The sequence below is a fragment of the Arvicola amphibius genome, chromosome 2 (genome assembly GCF_903992535.2).
Source record: "Arvicola amphibius chromosome 2, mArvAmp1.2, whole genome shotgun sequence".
NCBI lineage: Eukaryota > Metazoa > Chordata > Mammalia > Rodentia > Cricetidae > Arvicola > Arvicola amphibius.
In genome coordinates, this window is record NC_052048.2 from 134,716,158 (window position 1) to 134,742,430 (window position 26,273).

Genomic DNA, 26,273 nt, shown 5'->3' on the forward strand with positions numbered 1-26,273 from the left:
TCGACCATATCCTGGGTTGTTTTCAGGTTCTCATGGAGCCCATTTGGCCAACAACTCAATTAGATGTAACCAGTTCATGATACAGGAAGCTTCATTTGATGATGAGAGATTTTGATTGGGATTCTGCTCCTCCATTATTCTGTGATTTCAATTAGATTGCTTTCTTATCTGTAGAGACTTTAGGATGCTTCTGTTGTGTTGTTTTCGACTAGATCCCTTAAGTGTTCCTTAGATTTAGCTGTCCCTCCATGCATAATCTTTCCTTGTTTGATCCCCCTTTGGAACCTCCTTGTCTATCCATAACTATCTATTATATTTTCACTTCCTAAAGAGATCCCCCACCCCTGTTCCCTAATTCTATACTTAACCTCTGTAGTAAGAAGGGTCATTTGTTAGTTCCCAGCTACCCATCTAGCTTAGACCTGAAATAACCACACAGAAACTATTTTATTTAAAACACTGCTTGGCCCATTAGCTCTAGCTTCTTATTGGCTAACTCTTACATTACCACATGACTGTGGCTTACCAGCTAAAGTTTTGGCATGTCTGACTCTGGCATCTCTGTGGCTTCTCTCCCTCCACCTTCCTTCTCCCAGCATTCAGTTCAGTTTTCCCCAAGTACCTAAATTCTGCCCTATCAACAGGCCAAGGCAGATTCTTTATTCATTAACCAATGAAAGCAACACATAGACTGAAGGACCTCCTAAACCAAACCTCCATGGTTATATGGATCATGGCTTGCTTATTAATAACTTAATAACTAAAACCCAAATATAAGAAACAGACCATATTTGTCTTTCTGGGTCTGTGTTACTTCATTCAGAATTAATTTTACTAGTTCCTCTTTACCTGAAAATTTCATTACTTGTAATGACTGAGTAATATTCTATTATGTAAATGTACCACATTTTCTTTATCCATTCATCTGTTAGTGGGCATCTGGTTGTTTTCAGTTTCTGGATGCAATAAATAGCATGTGCTTCTATAGTAGGATGAAGTGTTCTCTAGGTATATGCCCAACAGTGGTATAGATGAATCTTGAAGTTGCTCCATTTCCATCTTTCTGAAGAATCAAAACACTGATTTCCATAGTAGTTGGAAAAGTCTGTACTGCAGACAGCAATGGATGAGCATTCCCCTTTCTCCATAACCTTGCCAGCATGAAGTGTCATTTGAGTTATTCATCTGGGCCATTCTGATTGGTGTAAGGTAAAAATCTCAAAGTAGCTTTAATTTACATATCACTCATGACTAGGGATGTTGAAAAGTTCTTTAACAGATTCTCAACCATTTGATTTTATTTTACTCCTTTTAGAATTTTCTCTTTAGATCTCTACCCCACTTTTAAATTGTGTTATTTGCTTTCTTAATGTGAATGTTTTGAGTTCATTATATATTTTGGACAATAGTCATCTATTGGATATTTAGTTGGTAAAAATATTTTCCCATTCTGTAGTTTTCTAATTTGTCTAAATGTTGATGAGTTTTTCCATGAACAAAGGTTTTAGTTCATGAGGGTCCTTTTATTAATTTTTATTCTTAGGGCCTGTACAAGCAATGTTACGTTCAGAAAGTTTTTTTTCCTGTGACAATGAGCTAAAGAAAGACTATTCTCAACTTTCCCTTCTGTCAGGTATCTACTTATGTTGAGATCTTTGATGCATTTAGAGTAGAGTCTTGTACAGAGTGAGAAGTATGGATCTGTTTGCATTCTTCTACATGTAGACATACAGTTTTAACAATACCATTTTGTTGAAGATACTGTTTTCCAGTGTGTATTTCTGATTTCTTCACCACAAATCAGGTGACTTATGTCTGGAAATTCAATTTAGATTCCTTTAATCAACATGTCAGTTTTTGTGCCAGTACCAAGCTATTTCTATTTCTATGGCTTTCTTGTATAATTTGAGATTGGAAATTGTGATATTAAAGAACCAATCTGCCTCCATCTGAGACTTAAAAGTCACTTTACAGTAAAGACAAGTTCATTCCTGCTTATGATTAAACCTCTGCTTCTCAAGGATTGGAGTGTACCCCACCTGTAACACTATTTACAGACAGTTCTCTACTTCCTGTTCCAGCAGTGGCAATCATGTTTTTGTTTCAAACAAGTTGTTCATAAACATCTTGAAAGCCAAACATTTTTTCAAAATGGTTCTTTTTTTTTCTTTTTCTTTCTTTTTTTTTTTTTTGGTTTTTCGAGACAGGGTTTCTCTGCAGCTTTTTTAGAGCCTGTCCTGGACCTAGCTCTTGTAGACCAGGCTGGCCTCGAACTCACAGAGATCTGCCTGCCTCTGCCTCCCGAGTGCTGGGATTAAAGGCGTGCGCCACCACCGCCAGGCTTCAAAATGGTTCTTATGGCTGCCTTGAGTCTACCTTGCTCTGCCAACCTTGAACCTTGTCTTTGTTTCAGGAGGAACTAACTTGTTAAGTTATGTTTGGCTACTGTACCCAGCTTTTAGTGCCCACCAAATCCCCTATTTAGAAAGACCCTAGCCCTGAGCTAAGGCCTTTTCTTTCTTACATCCAATGCTGATCTTAGGGCATTATATATATTTATGAATTAAAAAGCTTTCTTTAATAAATTGCTTGGTTTTATCAATTTAGCCATGTTGATTTGAGTCAGTAGTCTTTATCTTACCCGTGTTGGAATAATTTTTATGCCTCTGACAGTTCTTTAATTATTCAGAAATGTTTTAACTATTTTTAAGCTATTTTAACTATATATAGCTTTTGTTACTCAGGTGTGGATTTCGCTTGTTTGTTAGTTTGTTTTTTTATTTCTATATGAAGTTGAAAATTGTCCTTTTCAGTTCTTTGAAGACTGTGTTGGAAATTTGACAGGTAATGCATTGAATTTGTACAGTACTTTTGGTGGGATGGGCATTTTTAGTATATTAATCCTACTGATCAATGAGCATAGGAGATCTTTCCATCTTCTTATATCTTCTTCAATTTCTTTCTTCAATGTCTTTTTCTTTTTTCTTTTTTTTTTTTTTTGGTTTTTCAAGACAGGGTTTCTCTGCAGCTTTTTTTTAGAGCCTGTCCTGGAACTAGCTCTTGTAGACCAGGCTGGCCTCAAACTCACAGAGATCCACCTGCCTCTGCCTCCCGAGTGCTGGGATTAAAGGCGTGTGCCACCACCACCCGGCTTCTTCAATGTCTTAAAGTTTTTATCATACAAGTCTTACCTTGCTTGGTTAGAGTTATCTCAAGATATTTTGTATTATTTGAGAGTCTTGTGAAGGAGTTACTTTCCTGATTTATTTTCTGGTCTGTTTGTAATAAATAGGAAGGCTACTTATTTTGTGAATTATTTTTGCATCCAGCCAATTTGCTTAAAGTGTTTATCAGCTGTAGGAGTTTCCTGGTGGAAGTTTTAGAACATTGGTTCTCAGCCTGTGGGTCACAACCCTTTAAAGAGTTGAATGACCCTTTCACAGAGATCAGCTAAGACCTTAAGACATATCAGATTTTTACATTATGATTCATAAAAGTAACAAAACTAGTGGCTCACGCCTTTAATCCCAGCACTTAGGAGGCAGAGGTAGGTAAATCTCTTTGAGTTTGAGGCCAGCCTGGTCTATAAGAGCTAGTTCCAGGACAGATACCAGCTAAGGTGTGGTCCATATTAGTGTTGGATCTTCCTACCTCAAATATCCAGAGTAGAAGTGGTTTTTCTACTTCTAATTGGTTAATTAAGAGTAAACCTTGCAGAGGCATCTCTAGTCATTTTGGGGTTTAATAATTTCAGTAGAAAAGTTGAAAACTAAGAATAGCATCACACTACTGTAGTATCTGCAAATGTAGATGCTTTGACTTCTTTCCTATCTGTGGATCCTCAATCTCCTTCAGTTATTTTACTGTTCCATAAAGACTTTGTGGTAGTTTGAATGTAATCAGGGCCCCATAATCCCAAGGGGAGTGGGACCATCAGGAGGTGTGGACTTGGGGTGTAGGTGTTGAAGTAAGTGTGTCACTATAGGATGGACTTTGAGGTCTCTTTTGCTCAAGCTTCACTCAGTGTGACACTCAGTCAGCTTTCTGTTGCCTGCAAGATGTATTGCTCTCAGCTACTTCTGCAGGACCATGTCTACCTGCCTGCTGTTGCTCCTACCATGCTGATAATGAACTGGACCTCTGAAGATGTCAGCAAGCCACCCCAATTAAACATTTTCCTTTATGAAAGTTGCTGTGGTCATAGTATCTCTTCATAGCAATAAAATATCTAAGACAGACTTCAAGTATATATTTAGCAGGTATGTTGAGTGTACATTCTTGTCTTCTTTCTGATTTTAGTTCAATTGTTTAAATTTCTCTCCATTTAAGTTGATATTGGCTATGGGCTTGCTATAAAATTCCTTTATTGCATTTAGTTATGTACCTTGTATTCCCAATATTTCCGAGACTTTTCTCATGTAGGGGTTTTAGATTTTGTCAAGGGCCTTTTCTTCATCTAATAAGATGATCATGTGGTATTTTGTCTTTCAGTCTGTTAATATGGTGTATTATTTTTTTATCAATTTATGTATGTTGAATCATCCCTGCATCTCTGAATGATGTTTACTTAATCACGGTGGATGATGTGTTTGATGATTTCTTGGATTGGGTTTGCAGATATTTTATTGATAAATTTTTACATCTATGTTCCTAAGGGAAATTTATCTGAATCTTCTTTCTTTACATTGGGTCTCTATGTAGCTTATGTATCAAGTAAATTGGAACTCATTAAAAGAATTGGGCAGTATTCTTTCATTTTTGAATTTGGTGAATAATTTGAGGAATCTTATGGGGTGGTGGTTTTAATAAGAATGGCCCCAGAGGCTCATAGATTTGAATGCTTAGGGAGTGATACTATTTGATTGACTAAGTGTGGCTAGGTGTTTGGAGGAAGGTGTGTCTCCCTGGGGGTGTGTTTTGATATTTCAATCGCCCAAGCCAGGCCCAGTGACTCTCTCCTTTCCTGCTGCCTATGAATCTGTATGCAGAACTCTCTGTACCTTTTCCAAAACTATGTATGCATGGCACCATGCTCCCCACCATGATGATAATAGACTAAAACTCTGAACTGTAACCAAGCCCCAATTAAATGTTTTCTTTAATAAGGGTTTCCATGTTCATGGTGTCTCTTCACATAACAAAACACAGGCCAAAGCTTGGGATTAACTCCCTTTTGGAAGTCACAGGGAATTTGGTGCTAAAACTGTATTGTCCTGTTTTTTGGGTTTTTTGTTTGTTTGTTTGTTTGTTTTTGCTTTTGGAAGTCACCTTAATTAATATAATTGGAGCCCACTATCTCCAGTCTGACAGTGAGGGAACCAGCATAGGACCAAATTAGGTACTCTGGATGTGGGTAACAGTTGCATGTCTGGGGCACACTCTGTTACCACTGGTAGTGAATCCATGATTTATCCCTACTGCTTCTGCTTGCTCGTTGAAACCCATTCTCTTTGGAGGGATACCTTGCTCAGCCTAGATATAGTGGGAATGGCTTTTGACTCAAAGCAATGTGCTAGACTTTTTTAACTCCCCATGGGAAACCCTACCGTATTCCACCCAAGGTATGGTTTGCCTACAGAATGTTTTGGTCTAGGGTGTGAGTGTGACTTGTTTTGTTCTAACAACAGCATGCTTACCTAGGAATGTAGCCCACAACCTTCAACTGGTCTGTTCATTTTCTTGTATAATGTAAATGAAGTGTTTTATCTTACTCCTACCACTTGGAGTTGGTATATTTTAAGTAATTTGAAAATAAACATAGGTGATTTCAGTATTCACTGGAACTTCCTCCTGGTACTGTTCTGTGTTTTCTGTTTTATTATTTTCATGTCTTTGTATTCTTTACTTATATTTCTATTTCCCATGCCCCTACCCTAGCAAATGTTATTTTTGTGGAGGCTGATCCCTGACATCTAAACTAATTAAAAGGAAGAGAGAGAATATCCAAGTCAACAAAATCAGAAATGAAAGGCAGGACATATCAACAGACTCCAAGGAAATACAGAGAATCATTAGAGCATACTTGAAAAAGATGTACTCTATAAAACTGGAAAATCTAAAAAAGGAACAAATTTCTTGATAAGATATCACTTATCATTAAATCGAGGTCAAATAAAAAATTTAAATACACCAATATCCCCTAAGGAAATAGAAGCAGTCATAAAAAGTCTCCCAACCAAAATAATGCCCAGGACCAGATGGTTTTAATGCAAAATTTTACCAGACTTTCAAAGAAGAGCTAAAATCAATACTTTTCAAATTTTTCTCTAAACTAGAAACAGAAGAAACATTGCAAAATTCTTTATATGATCCACAGTTATTCTGATCCCCATACCAAGCAAAGATTCAACAAAGAAAGAGAATTACAGACCATTTTCACTTATGAACATTGATGTGAAAATATTCAGCAAAATACATGCAAACCGAATCTAAGAGCACATCAAAATGATCATCTGTAGGAGATGGAGAGATCCTCAGCCAAGCATTGGGCCAAACTCCAAGATGCCAGCTCAAAAGAAGGAAGAGGGACTATATGACTAATGGAGGGTAAGATCATGAAAGGAAAACACAGAGAGACAGCTGGCCTGAGTTTGTAGAAGTTCATGGATGCTAGACCAATTGCTAGGGAGCCTACATGGTACAAACCTAGGCCCATGTATGTGGGTGACAGCTGTGTAGCTTTATCTGTTTGTGTGGCCCCTAGCAATGGGACAAGGACCTGCCCCTGGTGCATAAACTGGCATTTTTAGAACCTATTACCTATGGTGAAATGGCTTGCTCAGTCCTGATGTAAAGGGAAGGAGTTTGGTTCTGCCTCAACTTGATTTGCCATGTCTTGTTGACTTCCAGGAAAGGCCTTACACTTTTGGAATGGAGATAGAGGAGGAAGGGATGGGGGATGGTCAAAGGTAGGTGTGGGGGAGAGAATGGGAGGAGAGGAGGGAGGGGAACTGTGTGAAGAATTCTACCAGAATTTCAAAGAAGAGCCAATGCCTAAAGTCTTCAAATTGTTCCAAACATTAGAATCACAAGTAACATTGCCAAACTCCTTTTATGAGACTACAGTTACCCTGACACCTAAACCACTCAAAGATTCAACAAAGAAAGAGAATTATAGTCCAGTATCACTCGTAAACATTGATGCAAAAATACTCAATAAAATACTGGCGAACATAATTCAAGAACACATAAAAAAATCATCCATCATGATTAAATAGGCTTTATCCCAGAGATGCAGGTATGGCTCTACATAGAAAATCTGTCAATATAATCCACCATATAAATAAACTAAAAGAAAAAAATCACACAACCATCTCATTAGATGCTGAAAAGCCTTTGACAAAAGCCAACATCCCTTCATGATAAAGGTATTTTCAAGATATAGGATAAAAGGAGCGTACCTAAACTCAATAAAGACAATTTGGAGCAAACCAGAGGACAACATCAAATTAAATGAACAGAAACTGAAAGCAATTTTACTAAAATCTGGAGCAAGAGGGGGTTGTCCACTCTCTCCACATCTATTCAATATAGTACTCAAAGTTTTGCTAGAGCAAGAAGACAAGAAAAGGAGAGTGAGTGGATACAAATTGGAAAGAAAGAAGTCAAACTTGCTATTTGCAGATGATATGACAGGATACATAAGTTACTTCAAGCATTCTACCAGGGAATACCTACAGCTGATAAATACCTTCAGTAATGTAGTGGGTGGGATACAAGATTAAATTAAAAAAACAGTAGCCCTTCTATATACAAATGATAAATAGGCAGAGAAAGAATTCAGAGATCATCACTTTTTACAATAGCCACAAATAATATGAAATATCATAGAGCAACTCTAACAAAACTAGTGAAAGACCAAAATGACAAGAACTTTAAATCTTTGAAGAAAGAATACCAGAGAATTGAAAGATCTTCCATGTTCTTGGCTAGACAGGATTAAAATAATAAAATTAGCAATCTTACCAAAAGCAATCTACAGGTACAATGCAATCCCCATCAAAATCCCAAAAGAATCATACACAGACTCAAAAAGAACAATACTCAACTCCATATGGAAAATTAAAAAAACACAGAATAGCTAAAACAATCCTGTAGTATAAAGGAACTTCTAGAGACATCACCATTCCTGACATCAAGCTCTATTATAGAGACATAGTCATAAAGACAGCCTGGTATTGGCATATAAACAGACTTTTGGACCAATGGAAACAAATTGAATACCTTGACATTAAACCACACATGTATGAATACATGATTTTTGACAAAGAAGGCAAAACTATTCAATGGAAACAAGAAAGCATCTTCAACAAATGGTCCTGGTATAATTGGATGTCATCATGTAGAACATTAAAATATATCCATATTTATCAACATATACAAAACTCAAGTCCAAGTGGATCAAAGACCTCCAGGTACACTGAATATGATATACGAGGAAGAGGAGGTAGCCTTAAACACATTGGCACAGGAGATCACTTCCTAAATATAATACCAGCAGCATAGATACTAAGAGCAACATTCAATAAATAGGACCTCCTGAAATGGAAAATCTTCTATAAGGCAAAGTACACCATGAATAAGACAAAATGACAGCCTACAAATGTGAAAAGATCTTCACCAACTCCATATCTGATAGAGGGCTGATATCCAAAATATATAAAGAAATCAAGAAACTAAATATCAAAATACAAAATAATCCTATTAAAACTGTGGTGCAGATCTAAACAGAGAATTCTCAACAGAAAAATCTCAAAAGGCTGAAAAACATTTAAGGAATTGCTCAACATTCTTAATCATCAGAGAAATGAAAATCAAAATGATTCTGGCATCTCCAACACCCTGGGGTCCCTGAGGCAATCCAGGTTTGACTTTCACAGCTCCACACAATGGCCTCTCTAGGCCTCCATGCAGTGACACCTGTGCCTGGCCTCAGCAGCTTTCCTCAGTCACAGAGGGGGATTCCATAACCTCTTTCTTCTAACATTCATCTAAAGTCAGAACCATGTGACTAAAGCTGCCAAGTTTAGCTGCTTTCTGGGGATGTAATATGGCTCCTCATCCAATGACATCTTCACCTGCTTTCTGTTTTCTATGGTTTCCTTCACTGCCCAAGCTCAGCTTTCCTAGAACTAACTGACAGGGGGAGAAACTCTATTCAAAATATAATCTGTGAAACAGAACTCTTATCAGTAAAAGAAAAAAATTTAAGTGGCGTGTGATGTTGCATACTTGTAATCCTGAGCTGGAGAAACAGAGACAGGAGAAACCCCGAGATTATCATTTTGTTCTATTTGGCAATTTCCAGGTCACTGAGAGACATTTCAAAAGCAAGGTGAGTGGATTGTGAAGAAAAACAGTAAACATTGCCTACTGGACTTAACTCACACATACACACATATCCTTCATCTGTGCACATATACATGAATACACATGTACACAAAAAACACACTGTACATCATGCATATATATATATATATATATATATAAACAATTTTTATTTTACCAATAATATGTGAGTAAGTATTGATGAAGTATGAATACACAGGCACATGGAATTTTTATATAAGGTTCATTAAGTATCTGTGGTAAAAAGGGCCAATTTAAATTAATAGTATTTTTGTGGATCCATAGAAACTACACTTAGGAAAGAGAATTAAAACTACAAAAGAATATTTAATTATTTAGACTGAGAGTATATGAAATTTCCATCAAAAGAAATACACTAAAGTCAGTATCAGCAAGGGGCATCTTTTGAACAACCTCAGCATCAAGGAATTTTATGAGGAGAGAGTAAGAGAATTCCTGTATAAATTTCAAATTATGGTGTACAATCAAATTAAAGGACTCTATAGCTCTAGGCAGCAGAAATGTCAAAAAATGTGTATGTGTAATCCCACAAATTTTATTTAAAATATGGAGAATCTTGATTTTCTACTTGAACTATTACAGAGTTTAAGAAGAATATATTCCACAGTTTCTTCATCCATTCTTCCACTGAAGGGCATCTAGGTTGTTTCCAGGATCTGGCTATTACAAATAATGCTGCTATGAACATAGATGAGCATATGCTTTTGTAGTATGATTGGGCATCTCTTGGGTAGATTCCCAATAGTGGAATTGCTGGGTCCTGGGGTAGGTTGATCCCGAATTTCCTGAGAAACCGCCACACTGCTTTCCAAAGTGGTTGCACAAGTGTGCATTCCCACCAGCAATGGATGAGTGTACCCCTTACCCCACAACCTCTCCAGCAAAGGTTATTATTGGTGTTTTGGATTTTAGCCAATCTGACAGGTGTAAGATGATATCTCAAAGTTGTTTTGATTTGCATTTCCCTGATAGCTAGGGAGGTTGAGCATGACCTTAAGTGTCTTTTGGCCATTTGAACTTCTTCTGTTGAGAATTCTCTGTTCAGTTCAGTGCCCCATTTTTTAATTGGGTTAATTGGCATTTTACCGTCTAGTCTCTTGAGTTCCTTATATATTTTAGAGAAGGAGAGAGAACATGAGAAAGAAAGGACCGTGAGGGAACCTCCATCTTGCGATAGATTTAGAAAATGACTGAGCCCCACATTGGAGCACTGGACTGAGCTCCCAAGGTCCTGATGAGGAGCAGAAGGAGAGAGAACATGAGAAAGAAAGTCAGGAACGTGAGGGGTGCGTTCACTCATGGAGACGGTGGGACAGAACTAATGGGAGATCACCAACTCCAGTTGGAATGGGACTGATGGATCATGCGACCAAACCCGTCTCTCTGAATGTGGCCAACAGCGGGGGCTGACTGAGAAGCAAAGGACAATGGCGCTGGGCTCTGATTCTTCTGCATGGACGGGCTCTGTGGGAGCCTTCTCAGCTTGGTCGATCACCTTCCTGGACCTGGGGGGAGTTGGGAGGACCTTGGTCTTAGCATAGAGTAGGGAACCCTGATGGCTCCTTGGCCTTGAGAGAGAGGGAGGGGAGGTATGGGTGGAGGGGAGGGGAGGGAAGGGGGAGAAGGAGGGAAGGGAAGGGGGAGGAGGAGGGGAGGGAAGTGGGAGGAGGAGGGAAGGAGATGGAAATTTTTAAATATAAAAAAATAAACCATGAGAAAAAAAAGAAGAATATATTTTTTCTTTGAGTTTTATTTTATTAAAGCAACATTTTCGAGAGCCAAAAAAGAAGAAAACCGATTGGATAATCACTTGTAATTTACAGGTAAGCACTACTACAGTGTGGTTATGTTTACGAACAACATGTTTGCTGTCACCATTCTTTCCAGGTGACCACAGCTTTGGTTACAGGATTCAGTTACTGGGGGAAAAATTCTGAGCTCAGTGTAGGAACCCTGAAGCCCCAGGTCCTCTAAAGACATTTGCTTGTTCATGACTAAGAAGAATATGTTTTAAGAAATATTAGTTGTGGCTGCACCAGAAAGATGCCTCACAAACATCTGTCTGTCCATCTCAAGGGGGACAAGGACAATGGCCTCTTCTGACTTGTGGGCAACAGGAATTCAAAATATATACATGCTGACACAATACTAATAAATATAAAACATTAATAAATCATTGTATTAAAATGAGAAAAATTATCCCTTTTTTAAAATCTGGTGGCACACAGACTGCATGTCTTTCAGCATATTGATTATTCTATTATCAGAACTGATTTGTACCAAAGGAGTAATTGTGGGATAGACATTAATCACAAACTTCTGAACACTCAGGATGACTGGGTCATACATCCATAACAGGACTGTGGTGGATGAGATAATGAAGTCCACCCAGTACATGACCACAAAGAAAGCCACCATCAGCAAGATAGTCTGGGTGGCCTTTTTCTCAGGAGATGCTCTCAGGTGACTGAGGCTGTGAAGATGCTTGTGTTGCCTCTGATGTCTGAACAAGACAATCACCATGTATGCACTAGTAGCCAGCATAAGTCCTACAAGAAATACATCTCTGGAGGTTGCCACTGTTAAAATCAGTGCCCTGATGATGTAGTTCATGGAGAAGAGTGAACAGAATTTAGTGACCTTCATCTGGTTGGTTTCACTCATGTTGGTAAAAGCACCAGTATAGAAGATCCAGTTGCTAATGAATAACAAGTTGAAAGACCAAATAAATAAGAAAGCACAAATCATGTATTGTTTTAGTTTATATTTAAATTTTGCTAAGAAAGAGGAACTGGGACTGATAGTGACAGCCTGGAACACACTCAGGAGGCAGGTGACGCAGATGGAGAGGGCTCTCGTCACCCTGCTTATGTAAAAAGTTGTCTTACATTTGAAGTTGTTCTCAATGTTCAGTGACTCAAATATGTCCCAAAGCCAAATATCCCCTCCAGTGATGATCAGCAGTGTATGAATGAAGGCCAATTGACAGGAAATCATGTCTGTGGGCTTAGGTCTGTGACCTAGGATTATGAGAGTGTAGAAAAAAAGGAGAAACATATTGGCCAGGACTCCAAGTCCAGCTTGGAAATTAAGGACATTCTTCAATGAGGACATAACTGGAAAGTGTATTCATTTTAGGAGCATGATATGAAAAAATGAAATTTATGCACTGGCAATGCTGAAGTATGCATGGGTAGCCCATATATGGTGGTTCTATTGACCTTGTCCATATTGGGTTTCATGGTCTAAATTGATGAGAATGACTGAACAGGTTTCATACTCAAGAGGGCACCAGATCCCAATACAGATGGTTGTGGAAACTTATTTCATATACCTGAAAAAATATATTATTCAACAAAGTTGTTATTCACTGGTTAGTATGTCTATATCATCATTATGTTTTGTCTATTTATTCTTGATTAACCCATCTCTTTAATTGAAGTTCCACATTAGACGTGGCCTATGTTTCAATATACCCTCAATATATCTCCTGGATATACAGCATTCTCAGCCACATCTGACACAGAATGCACACATTATGTGCCTGTATTGTACCTAGACCTCATACCTTAGATATTGAATCCTACTGATTTGACTTACATTGCCTCATTTTATAGTTAACACTGAAAACAGCAGTGATAAGAATAGAAAATAATAATATTTGTACAACTGATTAAAATTATGTTGTTCTGGGGAGAAATCACAAAAGAAATCCAAAAGAGTGAAGTGAGTCAGTTTTATATTCCATAATTTTAATAAGCTCCATTTTACAACTATCCATGTTTTCATTCATAATTATAATGGAATCACAGTTGATAATTCATAATAATTCTACTATTTTAATCAGTGGTATGTCAATCTCAATTCATCTATTTTTATTTTCCTTTTTCAATGAACTCGCTACCCTAGAATCTGGAATTAAAGACAAATTAGTATAATTCATTGCTTTAACATCAACTCTGTGATAGAGAAATAGAAAACTATACCAACTAAGATTCTTGTGAGAGAGGCCAATTGTGTTTTCAAGTTTACTTGTATATTCCACATACATAGCTATATGCATGTATGTATAGCAATATTGCAGAAGTCAGTATATAAGAGCACTCTATCACATCCCCACAAATATGACATCATAAATCATACATTTTACATATATACACTATGTTTGCTCTTAAAATTTGATCTAGTAAAGGAATAGATTCAGTCCAATTGCCAGAGCCAAACATATGATTCTCTCAACAATATTCATTTACAGTAGCTTCACATTGGTATTCTGTTCTTTTTAAAAAAAATTCCAGGATATATGTAATGTCAGAGACCCACATTGGAGCACTGGACTGAGCTCCCAATGTCCAAATGAAGAACAGAAGGAGGGAGAACATGAGCAAGGAAGTCAGGACCGTGAGGGGTGTGCCCACCTACTGAGACGGTGGGACTGATCTAATGGGAGCTCACCAAGGCCAACTGGACTGGGACTGAACGAGCATGTGATCAAACCGGACTCTCTGAATGTGGCTGAAAATGAGTGCTGACTGAGAAGCCAAGGACAATGGCACTGGGTTTTGATTCTACTGCATGGACTGGCTTTGTGGGAGCCTAGTCTGTTTGGATGCTCACCTTCCTAGACCTGGGTAAAGGGGGAGGACCTTGGAATTCCCACAGGACAGGGAACCCTGACTGCTCTTGGGACCAGAGAGGGAGGGGGAGAGGGAGTAGGGGAAGTAGGAAGAGTGAGAGGTAAGTGGGAGGGGGGGAGGTGGAAATTTTAATAAATAAAAATCCTAGAATAAAAAATTCTAGGATACAAGTTGGAGAGATGGCACAGTGGTTCAGAGCATGTTTTCTCTTGAATATGACCTGGGTTAGGTTCCCAGCAATGACATGGTGGCTCATAACCATCTGTCACTCTAGTTATAGTGAATCTATTGCCTTCTCTGATATTGTAAGCAAGTGGTGCACAGATATACATGCATGTAAAATACATATATATGTAAAATAAAATAAGTACTATTAAAGATAGAAAGAAACAAAGGAAATATGTTATCAGATGTTTTAGGGATAATAATTGTTTTAGGGATAAGCCTTGGTCTCTAAACTGAAAGAACTGCAGCACATTACAATTTTAAAATTGCAAATGGACAAACACTACATGTATAAACATTTTATTCATTATAGATCTATAATTAATATGGAATTATAATATAAATAAAATAAAAAGATGATAATAGAAGTTAAAGATGGTTATTGAAATTTTTTCTTATCTCAAAGCTATGGACTTCAACCTCTCTACTTCATACCCATTGCTTAGTAAATATTTATCACCTACAGAAAATGACGCTTCTTCTCATTCCTTATGTTTTGTCTTTCCCTGGTGTACACTGGAGGTGAGACTGGAACAGAAACACCATAACCATCATAGCTAAACACTGAGTTGTCAACATGTACATAAACTAAGAAAGGTCATTCATTTTATTTGAAAAAATGCAGTGCTTGGAATTTCATATTAGTGTATGTTGTAGTATTTAGTTGTAAGGACTAAACCCAAAGTGTATCCATAAACATTCATAGAAGTAGTGATGCCATCACTCTTAATGGGATCAACACCAAAGACTGGGCAGGCAGCAGGCAGCTGTCTGAAGAAACGTGCAACAAAGGAAACAAAGAGCTGTTCCCTGCATAACTCTACAGTCTTCTGAGAAAATCACTTTCCCTCTTTGTTATTGCAGCATTTAATTTTAGAACAGACTTGTTTTATGAATTTATGATAGTATTTTCATTCTACTCTGAGGAGATGATAATATAATGAACATAAAACATATTAGGTCAAAAGTATTTTCATTTTAAGTTTTACGATATTTAGTGAGTAATGACCTATTTGCAGTGTGACTGCTCAGAGAGAACATGGAGTGATTGTGTGACTTTCAGATGATGAGATATATGGTGTTGGCTGATGTACTGTCCACTGTCAGCAACATTAATAAGTCTTTGGGACTCTCAGGAAGATGAAGACCTTAGCCACTTAAATTAATTCCATGCGGGCATTTTTTATGAAATAGATATTCCAGAAAGAAAAAATAGTGATTACTAATTTAATGTATTAATTCATAGAACTTGCCTAATCTCTTAAACAATTTTAAAGTATCAGTTACTCTGTAGAAATTGAATTTAGCTCACTCACAACTGCAAGCACACAGACGCTCCCTAGAACTTTGCAGTCTCACACTTCGGAGCCCGTTCCCCTGCGATGAAGCAGCAGGAGCAGTGTCACTGCAGAGCCTGTGGGGAAGCAGTCAGACCCAGAGCTCGATCACAGGTCACAGGGTGTAAGTCTGGGAAAGACGTGAAAATGTTCACTGGAACTGTGTGTGTGTGTGTGTGTGTGTGTGTGTGTGTGTGTGTGTGTGTGTGTGTGTGTTCGCGCGCGCGCGTGCGCGCATACTACCTGGACTAAAAATAGATCAATAGCATACTGTGTGCTGGGGCTGCTATCATGTACGGCACTTCAGTGAAAAACTGAGGGTTATATCAAACATATTTCGGAAATAAAATGATCTTTTAGGGAAACGGAGAGTGCATCTCTGTTTTCTGGGTGACTTAATAAAATCCACGAGGGTCCTGCCTAGTGCATCTGTGCGGACTCTTAAGGTGAATTATACAAAATAAACTGAATATTCTATAAGACTTGCAAACATAAATTCATGCTTCTATCATTTGTTTTTTTTTTGTGGCATGAAAGCACGGTGTCTAGTGACTAAATGACCTTTATTAGCATCATTTTATTCCATTTTAAAAACAATGATTTTATAATTCTATATTATCTATTTACCAATATGATTTTGTTGTATTTGTGTCTGGGAAAAACAGAGAGAGAAGGAGGGGCTCAACCTATAGTTCATACTGGCTTCAATAAAAGTCAGGAAGAGCCTGTCTTAGCCTTCAAAGTGCTGGATTCATAGGTGTGTGCCACCACAACTGACTTCTCTTTCCATTTGAGTCTCCTGTATGTATTAGTAAATGATATTCCAGCAATATTAACATGGACTTATGACATTCATCAGCTAAACTTAAATTTACTTGGCATATTTTTTGTATGCATATTTTAATGAACAATTGTATTTTACAGGTATTAGAGGAAACGGGGGATTTTACTTTAAATAATTTGATACTATTCAAGAACTGAAAATATTTCTCATTGCTAATCAAGACAATATTTTATCAGTAGCAGTATAAAAATGTTGAACTTAGAAAATTAAAATATTGAAAATCAATTCATTTTAATTAGAACACTCAAACTCCTAGTGAAAATTACTCAGTTTACATTTTTGTAAAGATAACATTACACGAATTTAATGAATAAGTGAAGGAAGCCTTATAGATACTTTGAGATACCTAAAAGAGATCTACTTCATTAGAAATTATTACAATAGAAAAAAGAAATCTATGAAAAATGTTTAAAGTTATTTATATAAAGTTAAGACCATCTTACATTTTACTAAGCCATGAAGTGAAAATCTCCTAAAAATTTCCAAGTATATGCAAACTTAAGAGAACAGATACTGGTAACACTAAATTAGTTGATATTTGCTGCGTATTCATACTGAAGTTTCATATAAATCAATGCATAGTTTTGAGAAAAGTAGAAAAATGAGAAAATATAATTTACATATATCTTAATAATATAAATGTACTCCTGCAAACCAGTGAATGTGTTTTCTTTGTTTTACCCTCTAAGTCATTTCAGTGTCTTGTGAGATGGTTGGAAATTTAACACAACTAGCATTAGCTATGAGAAACTCTTAGAATTATAAGAGTACAACCTCAGGAGAATCCATAGACAGATAAGCTCATTAAAATACTTCATTTGGGGGGTCACTTTTTACAGAGATATGAATGTACATTTACTGTAAAAAAAACATGGATTTTATTACATTTTCATTCAATACAAAATATCCATTGATCAGCTTCACCCTATTAGCCTTCCCTGTCTCTCTTCCCACACTTCTGCTAGGCCCTGTCATCTTTCCAAAAGACCACCTTCTACTGTCACATACATTACCATCAGAGGTCATAGCAAGTGAAATCTATGTTCTTTTACAAATCATTACACTGATATTTTATGTCTACAGACATTTTTTCTTTGCTATTGATACACTTAGGCTCAAATAAAACTAAACAGAGAATTCTCTAATCATTTTATTACAGAAAACTCTGCTTCCTTCTACCACTCACAGCTCTCACTATTACCGAAGAGAAAAAGAAAAGCTCACCTGACCCGTCCTTTGATAAACATCCATTTGGAATGAGGCTCTAAGAAGTAGTTATAAGGAAGAAATGTCATCAGCTCATCTCTCTCTAGACCCATAATTATCATGTCACCTGGAAAGGGGAAGTTCTGAACGTGAGGTTGTTAGAAAGTGGTACTATTAACTGGAAAAGTGAACTTCTCTAATTCCAGGACAACAGTAGAGACGGAGCAGCTGAGCTCTGGGTTTCCCATGTGTGAGCTATTCTCCCAGGCCATATCTGTCAGTGTGGATTAGCTCATTCCTGTCCTTCTGGAGAAAACTAAGGTAAAAATAACACTGCATTCATAAAAAGTAACAAAATCATTTTGATTCCTTAAGGAATCCTTCCTGTTTCCAAAACTTTCCTGATTGATAGCCTCAAAATGACATGACAGTGGCCTAGAAATCAAAGCACTTTTGCTAAAATTAAGAAAATATCACCACCTCTAAACACTCTGTAAGAAAATTAATCATTCTTGCAGAGACTTGAGGTGATGTAATCAGCAGATAGTGAGCTGTGGGGCTGGAGATGTACCTCTGCTGACAGAGCACCTGCCTAGACATTGTTGTTTATGGGGACACCATGGAGAAATCAAACCTTCAAATTCAATGCACAGGTGAGGGAGAAGAATCCTAAGTCATTGCCAAACACAAGACCTTCAAAAGAGATTATAGAAGAAAACTGTCCCAAACTAAGGAAAGCCTCACTCATACACATACAAGCAGCACATAGAACACATAAAAGATAAGACCAGAAAAGAAAATTTCCATGACATCTCATATTTAAAACACTGAGGAGACAGAACAATAAAGGTGCATTGAAAGCTGCAAGAGAAAAAGTGCAAACTACGAGTAAAGAAAACCCATCAAAGCTGATTTCTCAAGGAAAACTTTCAAAGCCAGAAAAGTCTGAAATGATACAACCCAAGACCTCAATGACAGCTGATCTAAAATAATATCCCCAGCAAAACTGCCATGATTAAAGGAGAAGAAACAATTTTACACACATTGACAGCCTAAAACCTTTTATAATCAATAAACCAAACCTAAGGTAATATAAAAAATTTTATTTTGGGGTAAAGAGAGGAATAAGCAAAGCAGAGAAACTGTAAAATAAAAATGAGCCATAATTATTAAAATATAAAGACCATTGAGAATAAAATAAAAATTAACAATGTGATAACCAGAACTAGCACACACATTTCAGTAACAATTTAAGCATGAATGGACTCAGTTCTCCACTCAAAAGACAGAGTTACTGAGCTATTTTTATGTTTCCTACAAGAAACAGATTTTAGTTATGAAGATAGGCACCACCCTAGAGTAAAAGGATAACTACAAGAACTAGTTCCAGGTTAGGCAACAAAGGTACATAGAAACCCTGTCTTGTAAAACCAAAAAAGAAAATAGAAAGATAGACAAAAGTACTCCCAATCATATGGATCCAGGAAGAAAGATAACATAAAAGACTTGAAACTAAAACTAATCAAGATAAATAAATAAAGAAACTGCATTCTGATCAATGGAGCAGTTAAACAAGAAGAATTTACTGCTCTTCAGAGAGGGTAAGGTTTCCCATGGGGGCTTAACAAAGTCTAGCACATTGCTTTGAGTCAGGGCCAAAGCCGTCCCTACTATATCTAGGCTGAGCAAAGGTACCCCTCCAAAGAGAATGGATTTCAAAAACCAGTAGAAGCAGTAGGGACAAATCCTGGTCTCACTACCAGTAGTCCCACAGTGTGCCCCACCCAAGCAACACTCTCCCACATTCAGATGGCCTTATTTGGCATGTGTTGGTTCCCTTGCTTCAGACTGGAGATAGTGGAATCTTATTAGCTCAGGTACACTGATTCAGTGGGTATCCCCATCATGGTCTTGACATCTTTGCTTATATTCTTATTCCTCTCACTCTTTGACTGGACTTTGGAAGTTCAGTCCAGTACTCCACTGTGAATCTCTGAATCAGAAGTAGATAATTTGTTGAATAAATATGACCTTTCAAAGTTAAATTAAGGTTAAATAAGCAAGCTAAACAGAACAATAACATCAAAGGGATTATATGCAGTAATTTGAGTCTCCCAACCAAAGAATTTTTTAAAATAATAAAAAACCCAGGACAATACAGTTTTAGGACAAAATTTTCTATGACTTCCCAAAGGGAGTTAAGCCCATGTCTTGGCCTTTGTTCTGTTGTGTGAAGAGACACCATGAACATGGAAACTCCTATAAAGGAAAGCCTTTAATGGGGGCTTGTTTACAGTTCAGATTAGTCCATTATCATCATGGTGGGGAACATGGTGCCATAAAGACATGGTTCTGGAGAAGGCACTGAGAGTTCAGCATCCAGATTCACAGGCAGCAGGAAAGGAGAGAGGAACTGGGCCTGGCTTGGGCTTTTGAAACCTCAAAATACACCCTCCTCCAATACACACTTCCTCCAAACACCTAGCCACACTTAGTCAATCAAATAGTATCACTCCCTAAATATTAAAATCTATGAGCCTCTGGGAGGCCAACCTTATTCAAATCACCACCTCAAAATATTCCTCAAAGTATTCACCAAATTCAAAATTGAAAGAATACTGCCTAATTCTTTTTTTATTCCTCATGGTTTATTTTTTTTATATTTAAAAATTTCCATCTCCTCCCCTCCTTCTCCCCCTTCCCTCCCCTCCCCTCCACCCATACCTCCCCTCCCTCCCTCTCAAGGCCAAGGAGCCATCAGGGTTCCCCACTCTATGCTAAGACCAGGGTCCTCCCAACTCCCCCCTGGTCCAGGAAGGTGATCGACCAAGCTGAGAAGACTCCCACAGAGCCCGTCCATGCAGAAGAATCAGAGCCCAGAGCCATTGTCCTTTGCTTCTCAGTCAGACCCCGCTGTTGGCCACATTCAGAGAGACGGGTTTGGTCGCATGATCCATCAGTCCCATTCCAACTGGAGTTGGTGATCTCCCATTAGTTCTGTCCCACTGTCTCCATGAGTGAACGCACCCATCTCGTTCCTGACTTTCTCCCTCATGTTCTCGCTCCTTCTGCTCCTCATCAGGACCTTGGGAGCTCAGTCCAGTGCTCCAATGTGGGGCTCAGTCACCTTCCCCATCTGTCGCCAGCTGGAGTTTCCCTCACGGTCCTGACTTTCTTTCTCATGTTCTCTCTCCTTCTGCTCCTCATCAGGACCTTGGGAGCTCAGTCCGGTGCTCCAATGTGGGGCTCTGTCATTTTCTTCATCTATCGTCAGATGGAGGTTCTATGGTGATATGCAAGAAATTCATCAGTATGGCTATAGGAACTGGCCTTTTCAGGCTCCCTCTCCTCAGCTGCCCAAGGAACTAACTGGGGGCGTCTCCCTGGAAACCTGGGAACCCCTCTAGGGTCAAGTCTCTTGACAACCCTCAGGTAGCTCTTTAAATTAGGATATATGCTTCCCTGCTCCCATATCCACCCTTCCTATATCCCAAGCACCCCATACCTCCGAGCTCCCCCCGTTCTCCCCTTCACACTTTTCTCTCCCCATCTTCCCTTGGCCCAGTCTTGCCCAACCCTCAAGTTCCCAATTTTGCCTGGCGATCGTGTCTACTTCCAATATCCAGGAGGATTACTGTATCTTTTTTTGGGAGTTCACCTTCTTATTATCTTCTCAAGGATCCCAAATTTATAGGCTCGATGTCCTTTAATTATGGCTAGAAACCGATTATGAGTGAGTACATCCCATATTCATCTTTTTGGGTCTGGGTTACCTCACTCAGAATAGTGTTTTCTATTTCCATCCATTTGCCTGCAAAATTCAAGATGTCATTGTTTTTTACCGCTGAGTAGTATTCTAGCATGTATATATTCCACAGTTTCTTCATCCATTCTTCCACTGAAGGGCATCTAGGTTGTTTCCAGGATCTGGCTATTACAAATAATGCTGCTATGAACATAGATGAGCATATGCTTTTGTTGTATGATTGGGCATCTCTTGGGTAGATTCCCAATAGTGGAATTGCTGGGTACTGGGGTAGGTTGATCCCGAATTTCCTGAGAAACTGCCACACTGCTTTCCAAAGTGGTTGCACAAGTGTGCATTCCCACCAGCAATGGATGAGTGTACCCCTTACCCCACAACCTCTCCAGCAAAGGTTATTATTGGTGTTTTGGATTTTAGCCAATCTGACAGGTGTAAGATGATATCTCAAAGTTGTTTTGATTTGCATTTCCCTGATAGCTAGGGAGGTTGAGCATGACCTTAAGTGTCTTTTGGCCATTCGAACTTCTTCTGTTGAGAATTCTCTGTTCAGTTCAGCGCCCCATTTTTTAATTGGGTTAATTGGCATTTTACCGTCTAGTCTCTTGAGTTCCTTATATATTTTAGAGATCATACCTTTGTCAGTTGCAGGGTTGGTGAAGATCTTTTCCCAGTCAGTAGGCTGCCTTTGTGTCTTAGTGACAATGTCCTTTGCTTTACAGAAGCTGCTCAACTTCAGGAGGTCCCATTTATTCAATGTTGCCCTTAAAGTCTGTGCAGCTGGGGTTATGCGTAGGAAACGGTTCCCTGTGCCCATTTGTTGTAGAGTACTTCCCACTTTCTCCTCTATCAAGCTCAATGTGTTCAAATTAATATTGAGGTCTTTAATCCATTTGGACTTGAGTTTTGTGCATGGTGATAGATATGGATCTACTTTCATTCTTCTACAGGTTGACATCCAGTTATGCCAGCACCATTTGTTGAAGATGCTTTCTTTCTTCCATTGTGTACTTTGGGCTCCTTTATCAAAAATCAGGTGTTCATAGGTTTGTGGATTAAGATCCGGGTCTTCTATTCGATTCCATTGGTCGACTTCTCTGTTTTTATGCCAATACCAAGCTGTTTTCAATACTATAGCTCAGTAATAGAGTTTGACGTCAGGAATGGTAATGCTTCCAGAAGTACCTTTATTTTATAAGATTGTTTTGGCTATCCTGGGTTTCTTGTCTTTCCATATAAAATTGATTATTGTCCTCTCAAGATCTGTGAAGTATTTTCTTGGGATCTTGGTGGGGATTGCATTGGATCTATAGATTGCTTTTGGTAGAATTGCCATTTTTACTATGTGGATCCTCCCAATCCATGAGCAAGGGAAATCCTTCCATTTTCTGGAATCCTCTTCAATTTCTTTCTTCAAAGACTTAAAGTTCTTGTCAAATAAATCCTTTACTTCCTTGTTTAGAGTTACCCCAAGATATTTTATGCTATTTGTGGCTATTGTGAAAGGTGATACTTCTCTGATTTCCCTCTCTGCTTCCTTATCCTTTGTGTATAGGAGGGCGACTGATTTTTTGGAGTTGATCTTGTAGCCTGCCACGTTACTGAAGGAGTTTATCAGCTGTAGGAGTTCTTTGGTGGAGTTTTTGGGGTCGCTTATGTATACTATCATATCATCTGCAAATAATGAAAGTTTAACTTCTTCCTTTCCAAATCGAATCCCCTTGATCCCCTTATCTTGTCTTATTGCTATTGCGAGAACTTCAAGCACTATATTGAAGAAATAAGGAGAGAGTGGAGAGCCTTATTGTATTCCTGAATTTAGTGGGATGGCCTTGAGTTTCTCTCCACTTAACTTGATGTCAGCTGTCGGTTTGCTGTAAATAGCCTTTATTATATTTAGGAATGACCCTTGTATCCCTAATCTCTCCAAGACCTTTATCATAAAGAGGTGTTGAATTTTGTCAAATGCTTTTTCAGCATCTAATGAGATGACAATATGGTTTTTTTCCTTCAGTTTATTTATATGATGGATTACATTGATAGATTTTCGTATGTTGAAACAGCGCTGCATCTCTGGGATGAAGCCTACTTGATCGTAGTGGATAACTTTTCTAATGTGTTCTTGGATTCGGTTTGCCAGTATTTTATTGAGAATTTTTGCAACAATGTTCATGAATGAGATTGGCCTGTAATTCTATTTCTTGGTTGAGTCTTTGTGTGGTTTAAGTATCAGGGTAACTGCAGCTTCATAAAAGGAATTTGCCAATGACTCTTGTGTTTCCATATTATGAAATACCTTAAGGAGTATAGGTATTAGGTCTTCTTGGAAGGCCTAGTAGAATTCCGCATTGAAACCTTCTGGTCCTGGGATCTTTTTGGTAGGGAGGTTTTTGATAACAGTTTCTAATTCTTCACGACTAACAGGACTATTTAGAGCATTTACCTGGTCCTGGTTTAACTTTGGTATATGGTATTTCTCTAAAAAACTGTCCATTTCTTTTACATTTTCCAATTTTGTGGCATACAGGCATTTGTAGTAAGATCTAATGATTCTCTGAATTTCCTCTGTGTCTGTGGTTATGCCCGCCTTTTCATTTCTGGTCTTATTAATTTGTGTGTTCTCCCTCTGCCATTTGATTAGTTTGGCTAAGGGTTTGTCAATCTTGTTTATTTTCTCCATGAACCAGCTTCTTGTTTCATTGATTCTTTGGATTGTTTTCTGTGTTTCTATTTTGTTGATTTCTGCCCTCAGTTTGATTATTTCCAGACATCTACTTCTCCTAGGTGAGTCTGCTTTTTTTTCCAGAGCTTTCAGGTGTGCTGTTAAGTCACCAATGAGTGCTTTCTCCGTTTTCTTTAAGTGGGCACTTAGTGCTATGAATTTTCCTCTTAGCACTGCTTTCATTGTGCCCCATAGGTTTGAGTATGTTGTTTCTTTGTTTTCATTAAATTCAAGAAAGACTTTAATTTCTTTCTTTATTTCTTCCTTGACCCAGGTGTGGTTCAGTAGTTGACTGTTCAGTTTCTATGAGTTTGTGGTCTTTCTGGGGGTAGCATTGTTGTTGATTTCTAATTTTAATCCATGGTGATCCAATAAGACACAGGTGGCTACTACTATTTTTTTGTAACTGTGGAAGTTTGCTTTGTTACCGAGTATATGGTCAATTTTCAATAAGGTTCCATGAGCCGCAGAGAAGAAGGTATATTCTTTCCTATTTGGGTGGAATGTTCAATAGATGTCTGTTAAGTCCATTTGGTTCATTACCTCCATTAAGTCTTTCAATTCTCTGTTAGGTTTCTGTCTGATTGACCTGTCCATTGGTGAGAGACGAGTGTTGAAGTCTCCAACTATTTGTGTGTGTGGTTTGATGGCTGCCTTGAGTTCTATAAGTGTTTCTTTTACATAAGTGGGAGCTTTTATATTAGGGGCATAGATATTCAGGATTGAGACTTCATTTGCTTGATAAACCTTTTTCCAACCCTTTTCTCTGAGTAGGTGTCTGTCTTTATGGCTGAGGTGTGTTTCTTGTAAACAGCAGAATGTTGGATCCTGTTTTCATATCCAATCTCTTAGCCTGTGCTTTTTTATAGGTGAATTGAGTCCATTAATATTAAGTGATATTAATGACCAGTGGTTCTTAACTCCGGTCATTTTTTTGTAGTAGAGTTTGTGTGTTTCCCTTCTTCTAGTTGTGCTGTTGAAGGGTCGCTAGATGCCTGAGTTATTGTGGGCTGCTTTCTGGGGCTGTAATATGACCCCTCTTTCAATGACATATTCTGCGGCGAACCCCCCTGGCCAGCAGGGAAGAACAACCACCGAGTTGAGGATTCTTCTCAAATCACGCTTTATTGGAGCCTCTTGGTTAAGGGGAGAGCTGGAAACGAGGGGCCCCCAGCACTAAACGGCAGCTGCTTATATAGGGAGAGTGGACACGGGTCATGCCTGAGGGAGGTTCTGTCTAGAGCCTTGCCTAATATGGAGTTGTTTACTCGGCCCTGCAGGGGCTCAGCGCCATCTTGTGATGGTGGCCGGCAAATCGGCTCCCTGCAGTTCCCCCTTTTAGTTTTTATAGCAAAGTAGGCAACAAGGGGTCTTATTCCCGTTCTGGCTCCGTAGGCAACAAGGGGTCTTATTCCCGTTCTGGCTCCCACCTCATGATGTGGGGGCCGATCAAGGGAGGCCCAGGCTCGTGGTACTCCTTCTCCTGTGCAATGGGACAAACCCCTAGGAGGTGCAAAGGCAGTACCTCAAGCGTTGTCTCAGCATACCTTCCCTGGTGCAATGGGAACAAGCCCTACAGGGGTGCAAAGGCTATGCAGGACAAATGCCTACTGGTTCTTAAGAACCGATAACCATATTTTGGGGAGAGTCACCACACTCCAAGGCGGCTAAGGCCTGTAGGACAGCAACCTTATCTCTATTCGTTTGGGCTCGAAGACGGCAAATCAGCCACAAGCAGACCATGCATCCTCCCAGACAGCATGCCAGAAATATCCCAACCACCACCCATTCCTTAAAAAAGGAGAAAGCAGAAATATAGCCAATCAGTTTAAGGGTGATGGGCTGGACACGAGTATTATTTAGGATAGTGATCTGGAACAATTGATTCTGGAGAAACAGCTCTGCTTCCCGCGACCAGTTCCCCAATTCTTCGTGACTCATTCCTGGAATTGTTAAAGATAAGAGAAGTAATGCACACATGTTTCTGATAGGAGACACATTCGATCTGGACCAGACGGGTCAATTTATCCACCTGAGTCTGCACATAATCTATGCTCTGATTGGCAGCTATTATGCCAGAAAGGATACAATTGTTGATTTTATTCTGGGTTTCTAATGCATCAGCTGTTCTTGAAACCACGTCGTTAATTGTGGTCGCCGTTTGTACCTG

General features: G+C 38.6%; 1 protein-coding gene across 1 annotated transcript; it reads right to left on the reverse strand.

Moving 5' to 3' along the window:
• Positions 1-11,565: 11,565 nt before the first annotated feature.
• Positions 11,566-12,513, reverse strand: LOC119807017 (vomeronasal type-1 receptor 90-like). The gene is given in 1 exon segment (XM_038319157.1): positions 11,566-12,513. A coding segment is annotated over 1 exon segment (948 nt).
• Between the last annotated feature and the right edge of the window lie 13,760 nt (positions 12,514-26,273).